Source organism: Nelumbo lutea, chromosome 6, assembly GCF_056320005.1.
Source record: "Nelumbo lutea isolate HS-2025 chromosome 6, American lotus-T2T, whole genome shotgun sequence".
In the NCBI taxonomy this organism is placed as follows: domain Eukaryota; kingdom Viridiplantae; phylum Streptophyta; class Magnoliopsida; order Proteales; family Nelumbonaceae; genus Nelumbo; species Nelumbo lutea.
This window is the reverse complement of record NC_142689.1, coordinates 59,337,629-59,360,238: the sequence shown is the minus strand read 5'-3', so window position 1 is coordinate 59,360,238 and position 22,610 is coordinate 59,337,629. Positions and strand designations below refer to the sequence as shown.

At 38.7% G+C, this 22,610-nt stretch overlaps 1 protein-coding gene across 1 annotated transcript in view; it reads right to left on the bottom strand.

Moving 5' to 3' along the window:
• Nucleotides 1-1,308: 1,308 nt before the first annotated feature.
• LOC148849105 (transmembrane and coiled-coil domain-containing protein STS1-like) overlaps nt 1,309-22,610 on the bottom strand; it is a 62,203-nt gene continuing 40,901 nt past the window's right edge. The window contains exons 7-16 of the mRNA XM_088950559.1: nt 5,900-5,997; nt 5,672-5,763; nt 3,667-3,737; nt 3,439-3,574; nt 3,181-3,240; nt 2,985-3,070; nt 2,835-2,911; nt 2,657-2,727; nt 2,074-2,131; nt 1,309-1,968 (exon numbers count right to left, since the gene is read on the bottom strand). Of these exons, the coding sequence (XP_088806685.1) occupies nt 1,834-1,968; nt 2,074-2,131; nt 2,657-2,727; nt 2,835-2,911; nt 2,985-3,070; nt 3,181-3,240; nt 3,439-3,574; nt 3,667-3,737; nt 5,672-5,763; nt 5,900-5,997 (884 nt within the window). The 3' untranslated portion in view covers nt 1,309-1,833. The remainder of the gene's footprint in view (nt 1,969-2,073; nt 2,132-2,656; nt 2,728-2,834; nt 2,912-2,984; nt 3,071-3,180; nt 3,241-3,438; nt 3,575-3,666; nt 3,738-5,671; nt 5,764-5,899; nt 5,998-22,610) is intronic.

Sequence of the window (22,610 nt, the reverse complement as noted above, 5' to 3'; positions counted from 1 at the left end):
ATTGGTTTCAATTAAACCTGGTCCATTGATACCTGCATTCTTATCTTCTATCAATGGACTAAATATTTATCCAATCCGACCCAATCCAATATAAATCCATTATGTATGGATCAAGTCCAATCCAATCCAATAAATACTTTGGACCATAAATCTGAACTGGTCAAATTTAATATGCCCTGTTGGTCTGTCCGATCTATCCAAATTGATTTTAATTTAAATGGAATCCAACCAAAATTGACATCCATAATGCTGGGCACTTGAATGCCATAATGCCCAACTCTACTGGGATGCCCCAGATCAATCAGGTCCCAGGGCGTAAGATAAACTCTACAACGACCTTCTCAGGCACCATAGCAGCTATTTGATGATACCAACCCGAAATGAACGAAAGGATGAGAGAAAATGCTTTTTGTTAAAAGCACTTTAGTTCCTTAATTTTTTTTGTCCATCTTCACAGATGAATGATTACAAAGTATATTCAAGTAGCTTAGTGAGAATACAGGGTATGTTTAAGTTATTAGCCCTTTTAGACTATGTTTGGTTTGAAGGAAAATGCAGGGAATGTAAGAAAAAGGTAAGAAAATCTTTACAAACTTTGTATAGGTTCCCCTGAAGGAAAAAGTAGGGAAAAAAAAGGAAAGGAAAAGAAAGGAAAGAAAACTTTTACAAATCTTGTATAGGTTTCCCTGCATTTCCCTTCCTTTCCCTACTCTTTCCTTTAAACCAAACATAACATTAAAGAATAAGTAAAAGAAGGCAGAAAAAAAGGTGCATGTAATTACCTAACCTGTAATTTTATACGAAATTACGTACTGAGCTTGGAATTTGTCTCCAAGATGAATCTAAGCCTAGGCCCAAACCCAATCAATTTTTATTGGATTTGAACTTTTTGTATTTATATCCTTCAAGTGAACCCATTCCTGTGTGTACAGAGAGGAACGTAGCTTGAAAAAGAGAATAAAAATGTTGCCAATCCATTGGTTCCCCATCTCCAAGATGGATGGTTTGAATCTTTCAATCATTCATGTCTGTCACATGGAGGAATGATATTGTCGTTCCAAACCATAAAGATATGTTTGCAATGCAAATCTGAACCGAATACAAAATTTACACCCAATTCAGCTTTGCAGTTTGCATCCATTTGTTTGTAATTACGATTTGTACTCCCATCCCATGCAAAATTTATCTGTTTTGTCTCATTTGCATTGCCAGTTTTGGATCTAAAAAACACATGGAAAATTTGCACCACCTTCCTCCTACCTCAATTCTCTCATATGTGGGAACCACATCATCTTGCTTCCTACCTCATTGCCAAACAAATAACCTTCCTCCTACTTCCATTCTCTTTCTCATAAAGTTTGGCTATATCATTTTACTTCTCACAAACAAATAAGACAGTCAAATTTGCAGCAAAAGTAAACCAGAATTTACACTGCCTATTTGCACTACCATGCATTTACACCAATGCAAATGAAATTTACAACGTAAACAAATTAAGCCTAAGTGAACTATTTTTTATGCAACTTGTAGATCGGTTGTCCGCGGTGACTAATTTTTGTTCATAATAATTGATATTGAAAATTGAACTGCCACAATTTTTGTCCTGCGCTGAGCCTAAGCCTGTTATGCAAAGTGACATGTGGTTGAAGCAGCACCAACAAAATTTCACCAGAGCCCTGATTAAGGTCAATAATGGTCAAGTGGTACCAAGATGACTACTGATTTGAATCAATCTGGACATTTGATCAGCCGTCTGATTCTTTGTGCTGCACAATGTTTCGGAAGCCAATAGAAAAGGATGAAGTACTCAGTCTGATGCAGGTTGGAGTGGAACTAAGTTTTTACTTGATTCAAATTTTCAGAACTCCTAAAGACAGGGAAATATGCATCCAGTTCAAGTCGTTCCAGGATTTGTTGTGACATCCGAAGGTATGAGGAGTGACCTTCAATTAGTTCTGTTACATCAACCTTTGGAAACAAAACAAAAACCATTATTCTTTGAAAGATGAAGTAGGAATCAAAGGTTAGAGTGGATGACCACAGTAATCAACCATGAAAGTGAGAAAAGCATACATTTTCTATTCCAGGAACTTCAACAGGTTGAATTCCAGCTAATCCTTGTGTAAGAAGACTGCAAGAGGAAACTGACCAATTTTATTCAACAGGAAGAACGAAGAGATAAATACAACAGGAAAAAGACCAAGTTTAGTACATTAAGCACTGCTATATCATTTTATAGTTGTCTAACCTATAATTAGCATCCTAATAAATGTCACATCTACCCCAGATCCCTTGGATATGCCACAAGCTCAATACCCCATTTGATCATTGGTCCATCATCCTACTCATCTAATTAACAAAGTGTTTTATGGACCACAAACCAAAGTCAAATAACTTAGAATGGTTAAGATCATCCGATCAATGATTATTAATATGGTTATGGCCCATCCAAGAGAAGTTCCATTGCTTGGATTGTTATCAAAGACATCTTAACAGAATTTTAATAACAAAACAAGACTGGTATCCAAGGCCAGATAGTTATAATAAGACATTTTATTTTTCAGTTGTGCTTAGTTTAGACGTACAAAACATTGCTTTGAGACCTACTCTGCTGAAAAAACATGTGACAGCTTATATTTTCTATTTCAAACATTACCTTGCACGGAAAGCAATTCCAAGCATCCAATCACTTGTGGAATAAGCATTAACAAATCTCCCAGCTACCATCTGCAGAGCATTACCAAGTCAAAAAAGAAATTCTAGAGCATTGCGTATGCAGTGGAGAAATAATTGCAGTACAAAAAGTTGAAGAGATGGTAAAGCGTTTCTAATACCCTTCGAGCAGTCTCCCAGTATTCATCTTGAATTGGAACTGGTGCCCCAAGAAGAACAACCCTTTCTACAACTGAACCTGCAGAAACATTGGAGTTTATTAAGAAATATTCAACCAATTTAATGCATAAATGCTATGGATTTTCTGGTACCTCCTTCAATTTCCATCCTAGCCAAATACTTTAGACATTTGAAAACCACACGAGCTCCAAGTGAAAACCCTATAAGTGTCACAGGTCTGAAGCAAGGATTTACAGAGCCAAGGGCTGGTAAATTAATGTATAGAAACCAAAAGGTTTCAAAGCAACAAAATATGAATTTTCTTGAATTTGGATATGACTCAGATACCTATTTCCTTGTAATCCTTTCGCTAGAACTTCAGCAAGCAGCTTTCCTGCTTTGTCTGATCTAGAAAAGGCAGAAAATAAAAACTAATAAGAAATAACTAACCGAAGAACTTTAAGTGTTACTATTACACACAATGCAGTTGACCTTAATTTCCAATGCAGCATTTCCAGCCACAGGACTACTATAGGATGGTAGGAGAGCTGCCTCTCCTCCCATCTAATGCAGCGTGTTATTCAGTTAACAACCATAGATTCAAACCTGTCTACTGCGATTGTCCATTTGCTATCTATAAAATCAGTAGCTGCAAGTAAGGTTGCAGGCCATGCCAATGCAGTTAAAAGTGAGCTTAGTACAGTCATCATGGCACCTTGTTTCATCAATTCCATTGCAATTCCTGAAGCAGGTAAGAATAATGTCAACAAATGACATCACTGTGTCAACATGGAAACTGATGTAGCAATTTATGAGGTTATCCAAGCCAATTACTTGAAGCCAACCAATCCTGGATTGCGGTGCTCAATAGTATCAGATTCTTAGATTCCCACCTTAGCACATACCTATAAAATTGCAGCAGTGTTACCAGGGAGAGGGAAAATAGGATGCAGAGAAATAGAGCACATTGAAACTAATACATTCTCATTTGAATCAGTAGATCAGAATATTATTATTAATAAAAGAGGAGGGAAAATAACACAGAAATAAGAGAACACTGACACCCTCTCCAACAAGAGAGAGAGATAAGATATTCAGTCTCCTACCCTCGTGGTACCCTACAGCCAATCCTGTATCCAAGTTGAAATTCTTGGCACATAGAGAGAACCAAAAAAGAGAACAAGACATAACACCTTGTAAGTATCCCAAGAATGTTAGACCTCAATGGTCACAAAACAACCATAAACTCCTTCCACAAGACATTTCATTAAGGCCTCAGTTTATTTGAACCTGAGTAAATGCAGAGGAGTGCAAGTTCTGGTTACTTTTGCTTCAAATTTGAGTTTGTCATGTTTGTTTGTGAGAAATAAAATGATGTGGTCCCCACTTAATTCTCTCTCATACCAAGTGGGGACCACACCGTTTTACCTCCTATCCCTCCCAAACAGAAAATTTTATTAGAAAAGATTATTTGTTTGGGAGGGAAAATGATGTGGTCGTCACTTCATGAAAGAATTAATGTAGGAGGAAGGTGGTAAAAATTTTGCATCAGATTTTTAGGCTGCATTTGGGAAGAGTGCAAATGCTGAACTGAAAGGAATTTACACTCTAGTTCAGTTTTGCAGGCATTTGGTAAGAATGTGTCTTTGTACTGAAAATGAAAGTAAACTTTTTTTTGACACTTTTGCACTCAAAGTTGGTCAATGTAAAAAAGATAGATTCCAGTCTTGAAATTCATGTTTGTACCTATGACAACCAAATACATCTGATAAGCTGTACATATTTGCATTTGCACTCTTACCAAATGCAGCCTTAAATGCAAAATTGCACTTACAGTGAGTACAACTGAAACAAAGTGCAAAATTTTCAGCAGGTAGAAGTGCAAATCATAGTCAAACAAATTGATGCCAAACAGAACCAGGTGCAAATTTTGTATCTGGTTCAGATTTGTACTGCCAAAAGACAGGCTAAATTCACAGTTTTCACATACATGAAAATAAGCAATGGGTCGCTTCTGCATCTACAGCTAAACCCCACAGTTTGTTGGCAGTGAGATCCAACCCCACCAAACAACATAAAGTTGAACTTTAACAGATGCAGCCTAGGCCATCTGGGTCCTTCAGATGTTAGGGGGATCTTTAGATATATGGCTGTGGTTGAATCTTGGTGATGTTCTTGGACCCATTGGGCCAAGGGAATTCCATAATGGCAGAATTTCTAGCAGTGGCTTGAGTTCTACATTGATGAAATCCATTAACATTAGCTCTTTGGTGGTGGAGGGAGACTGAAAAGTAGTTGTCTGGTTAAAGGTTAAACTGCAAAGACCCATGGCAGTACAGATATACTTCCTAAGAAATAAGAGCAAAAAAGCTGATTCCTGTTCCTGTCCCTTTCTAGGTAAAACCAAAAGCTTGCTTGTAATTCAATTCAAGGTAAATCTATTAGTTCAAAATATCCAAACGAGAAACAACACAACAAAAGTATTGTACTATCATGTAGCCGGTGTTACTCAGTTGACTGCATTACCTTGCCCATCATTTTGCACTCATTCACAAGCCACAATAGTTTGTAAGAACAAATTTTAACTAGTTTTTTCTCCTACGGTTGCAGATTGAAATTGTTGAACTTTTCAAAATAACAACAATCATGATGACAAGGGAAACAAACAATAAGGAAGATCTTCAAAAAATTGAAACACATTTGCATTTGATGATTTGAGTTTTCTAAATTAATGTATAAACAGAAAAGCACATAATGAAAGGGAAGAAACGCTAATCAAACTGAGCATGATGAATGTAACATGTAAGGCAACACTGAAGAGTTCGTAAATATAGTTTACCTCTCTAAGTTGAATTCTCGTCCTTCCCAAGGCCTTATAAAATCTTTCTCCTCGAAAACTAGTCCAGAAACGAAGATACCAACAGACAGGCACTGAAAATGGGAAAAGTCCATCAAAAACAGAAATCAGAAGCCATAGATCACATTTAATAAAAACTTGGTTATGGATTTAAGTGAAAAGTAACCCTTTGGAAATACCACCACCAACTGAAAGGCAAGAACAACTCACGCCTTGGTTATGATTCTTTCCAATAGCTTTGAATTCAAATTCATCAACACTTCCAATTCTTCTAGCCGTTTTATACCCAGTTAACCCAGCTCCAGCCGCTAAGTTGGACAAAGCAAGCACAAGAAGATGATATGAACGTTCCATTTGATACAGTAATTATCTATATAAAAAGAAAAAGACAAAAGGAAAAAGTGAAATCATGACTGTTAGAATTAGTTGACAGGGGCGTACTTGTCTTTTTCTGGTTGCTATTTTCTCCCTTATATCAGTTTTACTTGTCTGGGGGCATTCTCTATTTTTCTTCATTGCTTCCTTTTCTTTCCTTTAACTTCACTACACTTTTTTGAAGCTAGCACATGGTATCAAAGCAGTAAAGCCAACTGTCACTATTGACGTCTCTCTCTTTTGTGCCCTAGTAATAGAGAATACACTATTCTTTGTAGGAAGGGAATGCCTCATGTTGTAGTTTTGTGAGTTGGTGGTGCTTCTCTAAGGTCCCTCTACTTGGTAGTTTGAAGAGGGCATCTTTGTGGTGTCTCGACTTGTGTGGTGATTGATCCTTAATGTGTGGTGATTTTGGTGTTTTGTTTTAAGTGAAAAAATGCTACAGTAGGTGTATATCAGCTGTTTGACAGTTTGCTTAAGTGAAAAATCAGTAATTTCTTCTCAAACTCATGGCTTCATGAAGTGGTAATACTAAACCTAGTGTAGTTGTGCAATCAGATCTCATGAATTCAAAATTAACCACCATGAAACTTAATGGTACTAATTATATACCATAGGCTAAGTCGGTTAAGGTGTCTCTCATGTTTCTAGACATGGCCAAGGACATTTGGGACCGTGCGAAGCAGTTGTATTCTGGACAAGATAATGTCACAAGAATATACCAGCTGTATTAAGATTATTTTTCCCTTCAACAACAGGATAAAAGTGTTGAAGAATATCACCCTTCCTTAAAAAGCCTAAGGAATGAAGAGAACACCTAGATGTTAGATGGTAGTGACTATGAAGATGTGCAGGCCCAAATCTTAGATGGTAATGACCTTCCATCCTTATTTGAGGTTTTCTCTTGCATAAGGAGAGCCCAAACACCACATAGTGATCATGTTCCATCTTTAGGGAGATCAGCCATGGTAGTTTCTAGAGAAGGTTTTACTGGGAAAGTATGTGTGGTAGAAGTAGAGGTAGTGTGAGAGGCTTTGGCCATGGACCCAAAGGTGGAGGTGGTGGTGGTAGAGAGGTAGGAGGTGCAAGAAGTGGTGGTGGTCGTAGTTCAGCTCATGAGTGCTCACATTGTGGATGAGGTCACATAGTCAGCTTTTGTTATGATCTTTATGGTCCATCACCTTCTTGGGCCAACCATGCTATGGTGGAAGGTGATTTTGGGAGCCATAGTGTGACTGAAGGGGATATCTGAAGGGACAAACATAGAGGAAAGAGGGCTGGACTGGGCATGCTGAGATGTTGAAATGAGAGAGGGAGAAGACACGGATGACATGGCTTCATGAGAGCAAAAAATGCTATATGAAAGAAGGGCTGAGAGTTCTCCATTGGGTAAGGGAGAAAACAGAGGCCATGTGACATGGCACTGACTACTTTAGTATATAGTGTAAAAGATACTGTAAATAAGATACATGATAACATGCTATTCCCAACCAAGTCAGCCCATACTATCCTTACACCCCCCTCAAACTAATGCCAAGGTAGAAGCATTAGTTTGTCAGCTAGGAACTTGTAGCAAGGATGCATCATAACTTTCGTGAAGATATCAACAAGTTGAAGACCAGGCAAAACATGAGGAAGAATGATGGTTCCAACAAGGAATTGATCTCTGATGAAGTGACAATCAACCTCTATGTGTTTAATGCAATCATGAAAAGAGTGATGATTCCAACAAGGAATTGATCTCTGACATTATCTGCATGGATGGGAATAGGGGTCAGAAGCTGAATATGAAAATCACCAAGAAGAGCTCTAAGCCACATAATTTCACTACAGACAGAAGACATGGCTTGATACTCAGCCATAGTGGAGGACTTGGAGACAATTTATTGTTTCTTGCATTTCTAGAAAGTAAGAGAATCACCCATGAATACACACTAGCCAATAGTAGATTTTTAGTGTCAGGGCATCCAACCCAATTTACATCAGCATAGGCTGATAAATGTAAAGATGATAATGATGAGAAGAGTCCATGAGAGATGGTACCCCTAATGTACCAAATGATTCGAAGGACCGCGATCATATGATTTGAGCTTTGTCATGGTAAGGTGTATGAGACTATCAACAAGTGAGGCAAGCAAGGTGAAGTAAATCCATAACATACTCTTACTGATGTACGAAATACCCTTGAGGGGAACGAGTCAATTCCAGCCCTATAAAGTAGGTCAAAGGATCAAGATCTTTCATCTTAAATGAGTGACTCAGGAGATCCTTGAGGAGAGAAATGCCATCATGATCATCACTGGTATTAAGTATATCATCAATATACAGAAGAAGAGATTGATTCCTTGAGTCTACTTCAAGATGAAGAGAGAATAGTCGGAAGGACTTTGTATAAACCCATCTATCATATGTAATGATAGAATGAAATCTTTCAATCCAAGCTTGAGGTGCCTGTTTCAGTCCATAAAGAGTTTTCTTGAGGCGGAAAACCATAGTTGAATCATCACAATATCCAAGAGGCTTAAAAAAAACTGTTTCTTTTAAGTGACCATGAAGGAAAACATTCTTACCATCTATTTGATGGATCATGGATGTCACACTGGTTAATTACTGATATAGTCAAAACCAATCAGACTCTCATCATCTTTGCAACTGGTGCAAAGGTCTCCTTATAATCTAAACTCTTGTTGGCTGAGCGAGCTTTGTATCTATCAAGACTACCACATGATTTCAGATTGATGGAATATGCCCATCTATTGCCAATGATTCAGGCATTTGAGCGTGCAGGAACAAGATCCCAAAAGGAAGTGGGTGCTTCTACCCAAAAGAAACAAATTAATGAGGTATACAACAATGTTGGATGCTTACACCCAAAAGCAAGTAGGTGCATGGGAGTCTTGCAACAAGGTTCTCACAACACTCAATGTGTCCATTCTTCCGCTCCACCACCCCATTTTGTTGTGGGGTCCTAGAACATGATCTTTGTGATTGAATTCCTTTCTCTCAAGTAGGTCTGAAAGTCTCCATCGAGGTATTCCTCCCTGAGTTTGATCGAAAAACACCAATACTGGCAGCAAACTGATTTTTAGCAAGAAATTGAATCTGACTTTTGTCTTAAAAAATATATCCACGTGTATCTATCTATCTATCTATCTAAAGTGATAAGCAATCACTCGAGGGAAAAGAAACTCCCAGTGACAACCCAACTAAAGTAAAACAAAACCCAGCCAAGCCAAAAGTAGAAAACTGCTAAACAAAAGAATCTGTAAAGAAAAAGATATTTCTTGAAGAAGAAGAAGAAGAGAAAGAGAAGAGAAGAAATTCAAAAAGAAAAGAGAGCTATTATCTTGCCTCCCTCCTCACTAGCATTTATACTATTAATTAAAAAGGGTACAATGACTAATATGCCCTTATAGGGCGGCTAACACATAAAACTGCATATATAACTTAAAAGATCCACTGAAAAGGGACCCAACAAGAGTGTCGTGGTCCCCACTTCCTATCTAAGCAATAAATAAACAGAAACAACTACTAATTCTGAACAACTGCCCAAAACCTTAACACTCCCCCTCAAGTTGGGGGTAAATGTCACACATTCCCAACTTGCGTAGGTCATGTTCAAGCTTGTTCTAATCAACACTGGTGATCTACTCCAAAAGAAGAGACCCAATACTTGCTTGTCACCTCATGGTGTGTTCTGTGTAAAGCAGATGGGGAGACTGGTTTTCACCTAATTGTGTCTTGCCACTTCGCAAGGTCATTGTGGAATTGGGCTTTCTCCTTATTTGGGTGCAGCTGGAATCCCCCATCAGACATGCAGAGCCTTTTCTCACCTTCCTTTTTCAGGTGGCGGTTAAAAAGGGGAAGGACAATGTGGAGAGGACCAAGGGCTGCAATATGTTGTACACTGTGGGAAGAAAGAAACTCCAGGATATTCTTAGAAACTCAGAGAGGAACAACAGATCTGAGGGCTATCATACAATTTAGGGCGGTACAGTGGCTGAAATCTTTGGAAATATTCACAGATTACATTGTGGATGACATGTTGAGGAAGTGGGGTGAAATTGCAAATTGCATGCAGACCAAGTCAATAACGAGTGTGGCTTGGACCCCCACCTAGTGGATTCTTGAAATTAAACTTTGATGGATGCAGTAGGGGAAACCCGAGACAATCGGGGATCGGGGGTGTTTTTAGAGATGAAAATGGGGTCATCTCTGCTATGTTCTTAGGCCCAATTGGAGTGGGTGACTCCCTTAGAGCTGAGATATGTGCAGTTATGGAAGGAGCCCGAAAAGCAAGGAATTGAACATCAAGAAACTTAGAATTGAAGGGGATTCAGAGGTAGTGATAGGGTGGTTGACTAAAGATCAAAATGATTTATGGAAGTATAATAAAGAGAAGAGTAAATTCAAATGGCTGGTGCGGGAGATGGAAGTTAAGACATGTTGGATTAGAAGATCAGCTAATTCCCTAGCTGACGGTTTAGCAAAACAAGGGGCAGAAAGGGATTCTTTGTTTTGAGCTAAGCTGTAACGTTAGTGTATTTGTATCTTTGTTTTTTCTTTTTTAATTTCTTGAAGTTCTTTGTGACTCTTGGAAGATAAGTGTGTTTGTCTTCCACTTGTAAATTTTCTACTGATGAATTAATCAAAGTGTTATTGATAAAAAAAAAAATGTTCAAGCTTGTTCTTTGCAACCCCTTTGGTGAAGACATCAGCTAACTGTAATTCAGAGGAGACATAAGGCAGACAAATTTCTCCGATTGTCACCCTCTCCCTTATGAAGTGTCTATCAACCTCAATGTGTTTTGTCTTATCATGCTGAACCGAATTGTGGGCAATATTGATTGCAGCTTGGTTGCCACAATTAAACATCATGGGTTCCTCAGCTTTTATCCCAATCTCACTCAGCAAGGATCTAACCCAAAATAGCTCTGAAGCACTATGGGCCATAGATTTATATTCGGCCTCTGCACTTGACCTAGCCACAATTGACTATTTTTTTACTCTTGCATGAAACCGAATTTCCTCCTACAAAGGTGCAAACTCTTGATGTAGATCTCCTGTTATCTAAATAACCTGCCCAATCTGCATATACTGACTCACAACACTAACATAGGAAATGTCTAGACGTGTCATACATAAACATAATAGCCGGCCTACCATCCTTTGATATCTCCCCACATCCTTAACCAACTCACCATCTAATGTATTAATCCTATGGATTGGGTTAATAAGAGTATTAGCTGATTTAGTTCCTAGCATCCTAGTTTCTTGCAGTAAGTCCAACACATACTTCCTTTGAGAGATGAATATACCATGCTTGGATCTTGCAAACTCTTGTTGTAGTGACTTCTTGAGTGCATCAATCTCCTTCAGATCATTCCCTGTAACAACTATATCATCCACATACACAATTAGTACTAACACAAGTGCTTCTCTCCTTTTCACAAAGAGAGTATGATCGGACTGAGATTGTGTGTATACAAGTGCCCCTTTGAGCCTGTCAAACCATGCCCTAGGTGATTATTTTAATCCATATAATGATTTCTTTAGCCTACAAGCTTTTCCCTCACCAACATTCTTATAAAAACCAGTTGGAATGTCCATATATACCTCCTCTTGCAAATCACCATTAAGGAATGCATTTTTAACATCAAGTTGGGAGAGAGGCCATGAATAGGTTGTTGCTAGAGACAAGAGAATTCGAACTAAAATCATCTTAGCTACTGGTGCAAAGGTCTCCAAGTAATCAATGCCATAGGTTTGTGTATACCCTTTTGCAACCAACCTTGCCTTGTACCTCTCTATACTATCATTAGCCATGCACTTCACAGTGAACACCCATCTACATCCGACTGTCTCTTTGATTATAGGAAGATCAACTATCTCCCATATCTGGTTCTTAATCAAAGCCTCCATTTCTTCTTGCATAGTTGTTCTCCACTCAGGTTTGGAGAGAGACTCACTAACATTCCTGGGTATAGACACAGAATCCAAGGAAGAAAGGAATGTACGGTAGGAAGGTGATAGGGCATTATAGGAGAGATGGCATGAGATGCAATGGGTTGTACATTTCTCTTTCCCTTGTAGAGTGCAATGGGAAGATCAAGGTCAAAGGGATCAATTGCGACAATAGTGTTAGGTACAGGAACATCACCATCAGGTGAAATAACAGGCTCAGACTCAAGGAAAATACCTGGAACTATATTAGCCGAACCTGGAATCTCAGATGGACTAACGAAGAGTGGTGCCGGTTCATCTACTGGAGCATGTGTGGAGTCAATCCTCTTCTTGCGTTGACGCTGATAACATTGTGAGGTTGTTCGTAGTGGATTAGGTAATGGGACTGGATCTGCTGGTGATGTAACAATAGGTGGGACTGATGGATCAAAAGAAACAGGAAGAGGAATAGACTATGAGTTTTCCTCACCAAGACACACTCCCTGAGGAGAACCACGAGAGAAAGAATGTAGACTCAAAGAGGGTAACATCCATAGTGACAAACCTGTTCCCTGACACTGGATTATAACAACAATACCCCTTTTGATTTTAATCATACCCAAGGAAGACACATTTATTGGCCTAGGATCCAACTTCCTGCGGTTTGGACTAGGAGTGATCATGGGCCAGGCTTTGCCTTTATAACAATGGGCTTAGGCTAGGCCCAAGCTCGACTCGGCCCGATCCGCAATATGGGCCTAAAAGTATAAGCCTGGGCCCCACCCTACATGGGCTCAGGCCAGGTTGGGCCTAAATATTGTATATTTCAGTTCCAAAATTGAACAATTGTACTTTAATTCACTTATTATCATGGAGACTATAGTAACCTGTAAGAAACTTTAAACTTAGTATCAAGAAAAAAGCTTCTAACATAAAATAAATTAAATAATTATACCTTGTAATTTATAAGTTTCAATTGGTCATTAGTATGCTAAAAATGATAATTTTAACAAACCAATTCTTCTATCAACAAAAAATCAACCTAGAACCTATAATATCTATCAAAAAATAACCATCCATTGTCATGTAATATCCACAGTACAACTTTAAACATCTCTATAAGGGGCTCCATCTTCCATTCAACTCCTACAAATAAAAAGTGAAATAAAAAAGATATTAGCAAACTAAGAAAAAATAGTTCAAATTAATGTAAATAAATAAGTAATAAAATATTGAAAATGGTTTCAATTTTACCCAAAACTTGCAACCACTTTAAACTTCAGATTATCTTCATCAATGGAGTCTTCATCACTAGAAGATTCGTCTTTTGGTGAGAGAGAGAAAGAGAGAGAGCTGAGAAGATTAGGGTTTAGTAATTTCTATATTTCATTAAATACTAGATTAGAATTTGGTAAGATCTAAGACCGTAGGATTAAAATCTTTAATCTCCTACAAATCTCTATTCTATTTAATGTATAAAACATCAATTATCAAATATTTTAAAATAACATATATACATAAAAATTCCAAGCCTGGGCTGGGCCTAAAAAATTAGGCCCAAGCTTGGCTCTAAATTTTGCGGGCCTGGGCTGGGCCTTAACAAAAAAACCTAGGCCCAAGCCCAGATTTTTCGAGCCGGGCTGAAATGATCACCCCTAATGAGGACCAAGAATGTGAACAAAGCAAATACATCCCAAAACTCTCAAAGGCATATGAAATATCTCCCTATCAAGAAAAAGGAGATTAAATGGCACCTTAAACCCCAAAATGCATGAAGGTACACAGTTAATCAGATATACAACCGTGAGAACTGCATCCCCCCCAAAACGAACACGAACTGAAGCACACACCCTAAGACTTCTTGCCACCTCCACAATGTGTCTACTTTTTCTCTCTACCACTCCATTGTGCTACAATGTATATGCACAACTACTCTGATGAATCACCCCATGTTCCAAAAAATATGTGGCCTAATCCTTCTAAAAGTATTCTCTAGCATTGTCTGATTTGAAAACCTTAGTCCTCACTTCAAATTGTGTTAGAACCATCTGGTAGAACTGCCACACCATAATAGGTACCTCATCACGTGATCTCATTAAATATATCCAAGAATACCGTGTGTAATCATCCACAAACAAAAGGAGATAACCACCCATGGAAGAAATATGATAAGGTCGCCATACATCAATGTGAACGATGTCAAGAGCAAAAGAACTTTCACACTCCAAACTATATAATTGAACAGACTTAAACGACTTTCGAAACAAAGGCCTTCATGAACTAAAAGAAAGGATGTATTGCCCACTCCAAAGAGTCTCGTGCAAATGCTACATTTGCATTTCCCATATTGTTCTTGACCTGGGTTGGCATGAGATGTGGGTAGAGCTTCCAACAAGTGTCTATGGTATGCTTAGTCTTCTTGCAATAGTCACACACCAAGTCCTTCTTATTCTTCCTCCTAGTTTCACCACTCCCCCTATCTCCATTTGGCTTAGATTTGACTGTACTAATCATAGCCGATAGTCAATCCCAGGCTATCTCAACATGACATTCCTCCTGCTCTCCTCTATAGAAACAAAGGCATAAGCTTGAGAGAGAGTCACACTCTCTCTAGAAAGGATGTATTGCCTGGAAATATCAAATTCGAGGATCAATCTAGCCAAGAACTCAAAGACTCTATTCTTATATACCAACTTCTGATAGGTTGTTGCACCCTTCATACTCTCCCAATCCACATTCTCTAAATGATCTATCTCCTGCCACAGTTTTTTCAGCATGGAGAAATACATGGCAAGTGTCCTATCTCCTTATTTTGTATTAATCACCTGATTCCTTAACTGATAAGCTCTAGCTACATTTTGTTTCTAGGAATAGGTTTCAGCCACTCCATCCCAAATTTCTTTTGCAGTATTAGCCCACAAAAAAATTATACCAATGTGAGGTAACATAGAATTACACAGCTAGGACATCACCATGTAATTCTCTTGTACCCACCGGGAGAAATCTGTATCAGGTTTCTTCTCCCCAATGATGTACCCCAGTTTCTTAAGAGCACCAATAGCTATCTTGGCTGATTGTGCCCATGTTACCGGTGGACTTCTACTCAATACTCCAACTCTCCATTTCAACTTCAAATAGTTCAAAAACTAAAAATAACTAGGTAGAAGGCCCCCAAGATCAAATTGATCTCACACGCAAGGGTATGATAGGCCCCCAATTAACCTTACGTATGCTAGGAAGAGGAAAGGGCAGCAATCAGTTAAGGGGGGGAAATAATTGAAAACATGGGACTTACCAGCTAGGCATTTATAGAGGAAGTCAGAAGGGAATAAGAAGAGTCTTGGGGCATTTATAGCTATGTCAGTTATGAATAAGAAGAGTGTTGGGCATTTATAATTAGGCCAGCTGGGCATTTATGGGGGAGGAGTCTGTTATGCTGTCAGAAGAGTATAAGAAGGGTCTATGGGGGATGGGGAGGGGGATGTTTTCTGGAGTGAAGAATATTTTGAGTGTTGGTAGAGCCGGCGGTCTCTCGAAGAACCGACCTACTGTTAATGTTTGCCTCTAAATGAATATCAGTTTCTCTTTATTTGAGTTCTGTAGTTCTTGCCTTGTGTCTGAGAATTGTGTGTGAACTTTTCAGGACATATCAGGGTAACATACCCTTCTGGAAGGAGAAAAGCCTATCCAAAGAGAAATCCCTCTTCTCTCACCGGAGAGAAAAGTGAGTCGATCACTCTAGAGAGCTCAAATACTCCCAGAAACCAAACCGCCCCCTATATAAAACCTAGAGAAATCCAACAAGGTCATAAATGCATGATCTTCCTTTTGTCAAAATGTTCCTCCATAGTCCTGAGACAACAAGTAATACTCTAGGACTGTTGGTAAGAAGATTTTCGTTTCAATTTGGTTTATCTAGATAGGTTGGACTGTTGGTAGACCTTCTCCATGTATTAAAAAATATCCTTTGTCTTATGGTCCCTCATCCGAATAGCTATGTTAGTTTCATCAAACCAAGGATAGATGAAGCTATTCTTGCATTGTCTATCTTCCACTGCTTTAACCCTTTGATACTAGACTCATCAGGCTTGGCCACCGAACCATCCACATAACCCCAAAGTCCTTGGCCCTCAACATAAAACTAGAAGTGGAACTTCCATAGAGTATAATTCCCTCCATCAAATTTGACGAACAATAATTCCCTTTTGCCTGAAGTCATTTCAGCAAAAAAAACAACAAGAGCTAGTGTTATAGAAAGTTAAACTAATAGAACAAGTCTTAAATCAATCACCACAAATCTGATATAACTAAGAGAAATCAGATTTCATAAAATAAAAGCATCCCAGAAGATACAACAAAAGCAAAATGGAAGGTGAAGAGAGATGCTTTGTTCGCATTGTAAGGTGGAGAGAGAAACTTAGAATTGAGTCAAGGTTGTTTGTGCTGGATGAAATCATCACCAAAAGAGTTGTATTGAAACTCAATGAACTCTCGAAAACAACAATTTTGTTGGAGTAAAGCTACCTTATGGTTCAAAGTTTTTCTAGAAGGAGCTATCCATTCACAGAGGCAGGTGAATTGGACAGTCTACTACAAAGAAGAAAATACCATCTATTGGGCAGAGGTAAAGGAAAACAAAAATGGAGCATATGTGACACTAGTTGGGTTCTTTAGCCATGGAAGAAAAGGCTGGTGTGCTTTCCAAAAGAGAAGCAAAGCGGGGGCTGGAAACTAGTGGGGGAAGCTTTACAACATTTTTCTAGTTTTAACAGAGGACATGAGGATAATGAATGAAAGATCGGGGGTAAGAGATGAAGCTTTAGGAAAGAGATTATAAGAGAAGGAAGCAAAGGAACAAGTCTCAGGTTCCAGGACAGGGGTACAAAAGAAATCAAATATTAATGATCCTATAGACTCGCTTTGATTTTTGCCATGTGAACCAAAACTATCTCTTGAAGGTATTAAAGGTGTGGGAAAGAAGGCCTTTTGAATAGGGCAAGGCTCTGCTGGATGTTGGGAACAAGGCATTGGAGACTTCAACAGATGAAACCAACAAAGGTGTAGTGTGGTGCCAATACATTGTTGGTGTCCCCTGTCAAATGAGGTCACGATTCTTGAAGGAGCTTTCACAATTAAACTATGTGGTTTGCTGTTCCATCTGTGGATAGAAGCTACATTGCACAGAGTTGCAGTGGCTTTAGGAGGATTATTAGAAGCTTTCAATACAAAAGATTTGAGTGCAGCAAGAATCAGAGTTGTTGGTGTGAAAAGGGAAGTGATTCCAACAGTCCTGCATCTGCTAATAGAAGGTTGTTGGTACAAAGTTTGGGTTGCTTTGAAAGCCGAAGCATTACTCTGGGGTGGAAGAAGGAAGGAGGAAGAAGGTGATGTGGAAGGGTGGGTGACATGTGGCACTGAAGAGAAAATTGGTTGGTGCCACATGGTGGACACTCAGTCAAAGCATAAAGAATTTAGGTTCCCAAAGGAGGAAACCCAACCGTTCCCCATGGGGAAAGGTTTCTAGTAGGTTTCCATAAACTAGAAGTTTGGGATTTATTCTATTCAAGATCAGATGGCAAGAAAGAAGACTTATGCTGAAATTGTGTTAGAAAAGGCTGTCGTCTCTAACAAGCCAAATAGACAGGCACCAAATTCAAATTTTAAGGGTGTTGAGAGGCGGGTAGTGGAGTGGGCCGGGTCAACTCAACTAGTAGTTTTAAGTCAAAGGGGGTTCACGCACTCCTTGTAAGGCCTGGGACTCTTTAAAGAGTCACATGCCTTGCTCTTTTGGGCCAATAGGGGATGCTAAGAAGGGTGTATCATCGTCCCCCTCGATGGGTAAGAACTCCCACCTGATTGCTGCAATGACGATAGAGAGCCTAGTAAAGCCAGATTCCCAATCCATCAGTGTTCATCAGAAATTCTCAAGTGGTCAGACAATCAACAATCTAGCTTGGAGAATGGTAGTAGATGAAAATTCCACTTGTCTAAGTTCTTCCTCTCAAACACAGGAAAAACCATTTCACAATCTACAAGGACCTCTTTGGTACCCAAATCCTCATCACCCAGCTTCTTTTGAGCCTAAGTGGAGTTGAGGCTACCTACGCTGGAAGGTTGATTTACTTCCTCATCACCCTCAAACTACACATCTTCCTAGTTGTTATCTGCACCAGATTCCCCTCTATCTTCTTTGTTAAACTTTCGGTTAAGTCATTCACGAGCCGAAGGATGGTACAGAACAATGGGATTCATGTGTGCAACCTGTTGCAGACTGAAGTAGCACAAGATCCCTACCCACATGAGGCTGCTTAGACTTCACCTTCGAATGATTCTGACCAGCTTGTGCTTGCCAAGGATGTAGCTTACAAAAGTGTTGTACAGGGAGTTCCCTACTCAGTGTTTCCTTCCTCTGTTATTTGTCCACTTTCTCTTCTTAATCCAATACTAATACTGTCTGCTTTGTGTCCTCCTCTGTGGTTGCAGAGCCAACCTTAGTTCAAAAGCCTATGGATGCTGGAAATTATTTTTGCCATAAAGCATAGAATCGTCTTGGCTGTAGGGGAGTTGGGGGGTGAAGGGAAGGAAGAGAAGCTACTTGTTTTGGAACCAGTTAACCTCACAAACTTGGAGTTAGGAAATGAGAGGGCAGTGGGAGAGAAGGGAGAATAGGAAATTAGAGAGAGCTCAATGGAACTAGAGGATTTGCCTAAAAAGAAGAAAAATAAAGCCACTCTAGAAAAGCCTTTAGGGGTAAAGGTGTATACAAGAAAGGACAAGAGTAAGAAGAGGTAGAAGAGGGGGTGGCTTTCAAAAAAGGGTTTGGTAGTTTTGGGGCTCAAAGTTTCAGTTTTGGAATAAAGCTTTTAAGCTAGAATATGCACTGCCAGCACAACTTTTGACTCTAACCTTTGCTTCTCTATTCCTCTCTTCCCTTTTCTTCTCTCTTCTTTTCTCCTCTCATTTTTTCTTATTTTAATCAAGAAAATATGGTATCAGAGAAGATATTGTGGACCGGAAGACAGATCGATCCGGTTTCTCTTCTTATTTCTTGTTGATTTCCAGTTTGATCACTGGAAAACTACATCGATCCAGTTTTCTTCCTTTTCTTGGTCGTGTGCCAAGATAAAATCTTTTATTTGTGGTGGTTGAATGTTGTGAAGGTTTTGTAGCTTCCCAACACTTGCATGGATTGAGTGATCCTTTTCTGCACCCAGGTATTGGGCTGTAGATCAGGTATGATCTTTCCTTGTTGTAATAGCAGTTAGATACAATTTTTTGGTGACTGTGATGACTGTGTGGCATCTAGAATGGAGTCACTGTGAATGTAGGGCCTGTCCAATAGTAGTTTTGCCCTGCCCTGTGTCTGGAACTGCCGCATAGTCCATTGCCTTCCGGTAGTGCTGTTCTGTATAGATCAGTGTGTGGTTTGAAGTGGCTGACCTGTACAGTGCTGTCATGTGGTAGAATTGGTGGTTTTGAGGTTGTGAACAATTTTTTTCCTGCAACTGAACAATGAAGTCTAATTAGTTCACCGTGTCCTCAAAGGATACAGTTATCTCTGGTGTTTCTTCTAGTCACAATGGACCAAGTGGGGGAGTGGATATGAATTTCCCCATGGCAGTTATCCCTGTAGATGGCCTTAATTTATCTAGAGTGGTCGAAGGAGATTAAACTCTATTCTATATCACTGCAAGAGGGATGATAGGATACATTAATGGGAAGGTTAAGGAACTGAAGTATGGGGGGGCTGAACATGATAAATGGGATCAATGCTTGTCTGGGAACAAGCAAAGTCCACCTATTTAGCTGCAAGCTGCATCTTCGACATGTAAACAGGGGGAGAGAAGTCTTGTAGTATAGTATTCAGATCTAACTTCAATTTGGAATGAGTCAGATCATTATTAGAAAATGGAATGGAAATGTGATGCAGATGCCAAAGCCAACAAATCTCTGGTTTCCCAACAACAGCTGCTTTCTTTCCTATTGGGATTGAATCCTATCTGTGAATCTATGAAGGTGCAAATCCTAGGAAGTAAGGATCTCCCTTTAGTCCAAGAAGTGTAAATACAAAAGGTGGAAACTCTTTTAAGAAGGTAATGGTTAGAAGAGGATAGAGGATAAGGATAAAATTTGGTTCACTCACTGGACTATCAATGGTCTAGGCACACTAGAGAACATAGTTTTTAAGGTGCCAAGGCGAGGCTAGGAGACAAGGGGTGCCTTGACTCCTAGACACCTAGGGAGGCGCCGAGGCATTGCCTAGGTGATGGACTTTTTTATGTAAAAGAACATAGATCCTAGGGTAGTTCCCAAGGTGTACCATAACCATATTACCTTAATAATTATTCATAATAAAAGTATAAAGTTCATGTTGAAGTATAGAGAATCAACATATTCATGAGAATAAAAAGAAGCAAAAGAAAATTCAAAAAACATAGGGGCTGAACACTTATTGTTGTTATAGGAAAATGTGTTGATTAGACAAATTTTAAGTTATTCCTTATTAGTTCAGGTTTTGAAATCTTTGGGGTTCAATTTCAATACAACATTTAGCAATGTGTGTGATAATTAAACCCTAACAAATAAGAAAATAATAAAAATAAATTAGTATATAAACACACAAAATGAATATTTTAGTTTAACAATGTCTATTTTATAATTATAATCTCAAAAAAGAAAGAACAAAAATGCATTTTATTATAGAAAGTACAAAATTGCTTGGTGATTAGATGAGGCGAACCTCCAAGTGCACCTTGTCACCTAGGCATTGCCTTGACAACTATGCTAGAGAGACTTGTCAGGATTTTCATGGGAAGCCAAAGTGGGCTTAGGAGTTAAGTAAAAAATCAGCATCTGATCAAAATAAGAAGTTAATCTAGCAGAACCAAAAGAAGTATAATTTTGCAAATATGGCCTCACAAGAGACCACTAGCCCCACTATATCTCAGGAACATCCTTTAGGTTCCGATCCCAAGGAAGAGATCATCAATTATTTTCGTGATCATTTCGAGTTGTATCGTATGATACTTCGTAGATGGATTCTGGCCCTACTCTCTCTACCTCTTTTGTGCCAACACTAGGTAACTTGCCATTGCTTTCTATGTGTCATCCAATAGGACCCATACATCTAAATCACATTGTATAATTGACTCTAGGGCCTCGAATCACATGACTAGAATGTCCCATTTGTTTTAGGCTTATAATCTCTTCTTCAAGAAGGATAAGGTGAGATTGGCTAATGGGTGGTTTTTTACCATAGCCAATCAAGGAACCATCTTCCTTCCTTTTGTCTTATTAATTTACTTTCCATTAGTAGCATTACTCAGCCCTTAAATTGTTTAGCAACCTTTTCCCTTTCTTTTGTGTTTTACGATTTGACATCTAGGAGGATGGTTGGTACAACAATATGGTGGCTAGTCTCTATGTGTTAGAGAATAAAGCTGGTTTTGTGGCTATAGAGTCTTTGCATTTGTTTAGTAAGAGTCAAGCCTATTTATAGCACAATCATCGTCTTAGTTATTTGTCCTTTGAGTTGTTAAAAATTATGTTTCCAAAATTATTTAAGTCTGCCAATAAATGATTTGTAGTGTCAGACATATCAGTTGAGCAAACATTGTAGATGTTCTTTTTCATTAAGAAATAAAAGTTTTGATTTTCCCTTTCATATTGACTACTCTGATGTTTGGGGCCTTGTTACTTTGCCTTTTCAAATTGGTTATAAGTACTTTATTACATTGATTGATGACTATTATATAATTGGGTTTATCCAATGCGATCTAGAGATGAGGTGCCAAAGCTTGTAAAGGATTTTCAACAAATGGTGTTTACCCAATTCCAGATTGAGATTCACATTTTCTAGTCAGACATTGCAAAAGAGTATTTTCATAGTGATCTCACGTAGTTCTTTGCTTTATGTAGGTCTCTCCATCAAAATTCTTGTGGTAAAATACCTCAACAAAATGGTGTTGTAGAAAGGAAGAATCGTCATCTACTTGAGGTTACCCATGGATTGTTGTTGCATATGCATGTATCCAAATGTTCCTATATGGAAGTTGTTATATCTACTACATATATCAACAACCATATGCCATCTCGGTTGTTAGAGTACAAGGCCCCACATCAACTTTTGTTTCCAAGGCTTCTTTGTTCTCTATTCCTATGTGTGTGTTTGGTTGTTATTTCGTTTATGATTTGTCTCCTACTCATAGTAAGCATGACCCTAGTGCTTTGATCCCGTCTCTTGTAAATATCATGTCTCAATGTATGGGAATAGAGAATCTAGCAAAGAAAAACACAGCTCTATTAGGAAATGGTTGTGGAGATGGCCGCTTGAAAGGGAAACGTTGTGGGGGTAAAGTGGTGGCTAGCATTCACAGTGTTTCGGAAAATGGTTGGGATGTTGGTATCTCTGCAAGGGCAACTTTGGTGACTCCATTTTAGATGCTTGTTTTCTTTTGGGAGGACATTTCAATTGGTAATTGTGCTTTGAAAAAGAAGTCTATTACATATGATGTTTGCTCTGGAACTCTGTTTTATTTTGGGAGGACATTTCAATTGGTAATTGTGCTTTGAAAGATCTTTTACCTTCGTTGTTTTGTATTTC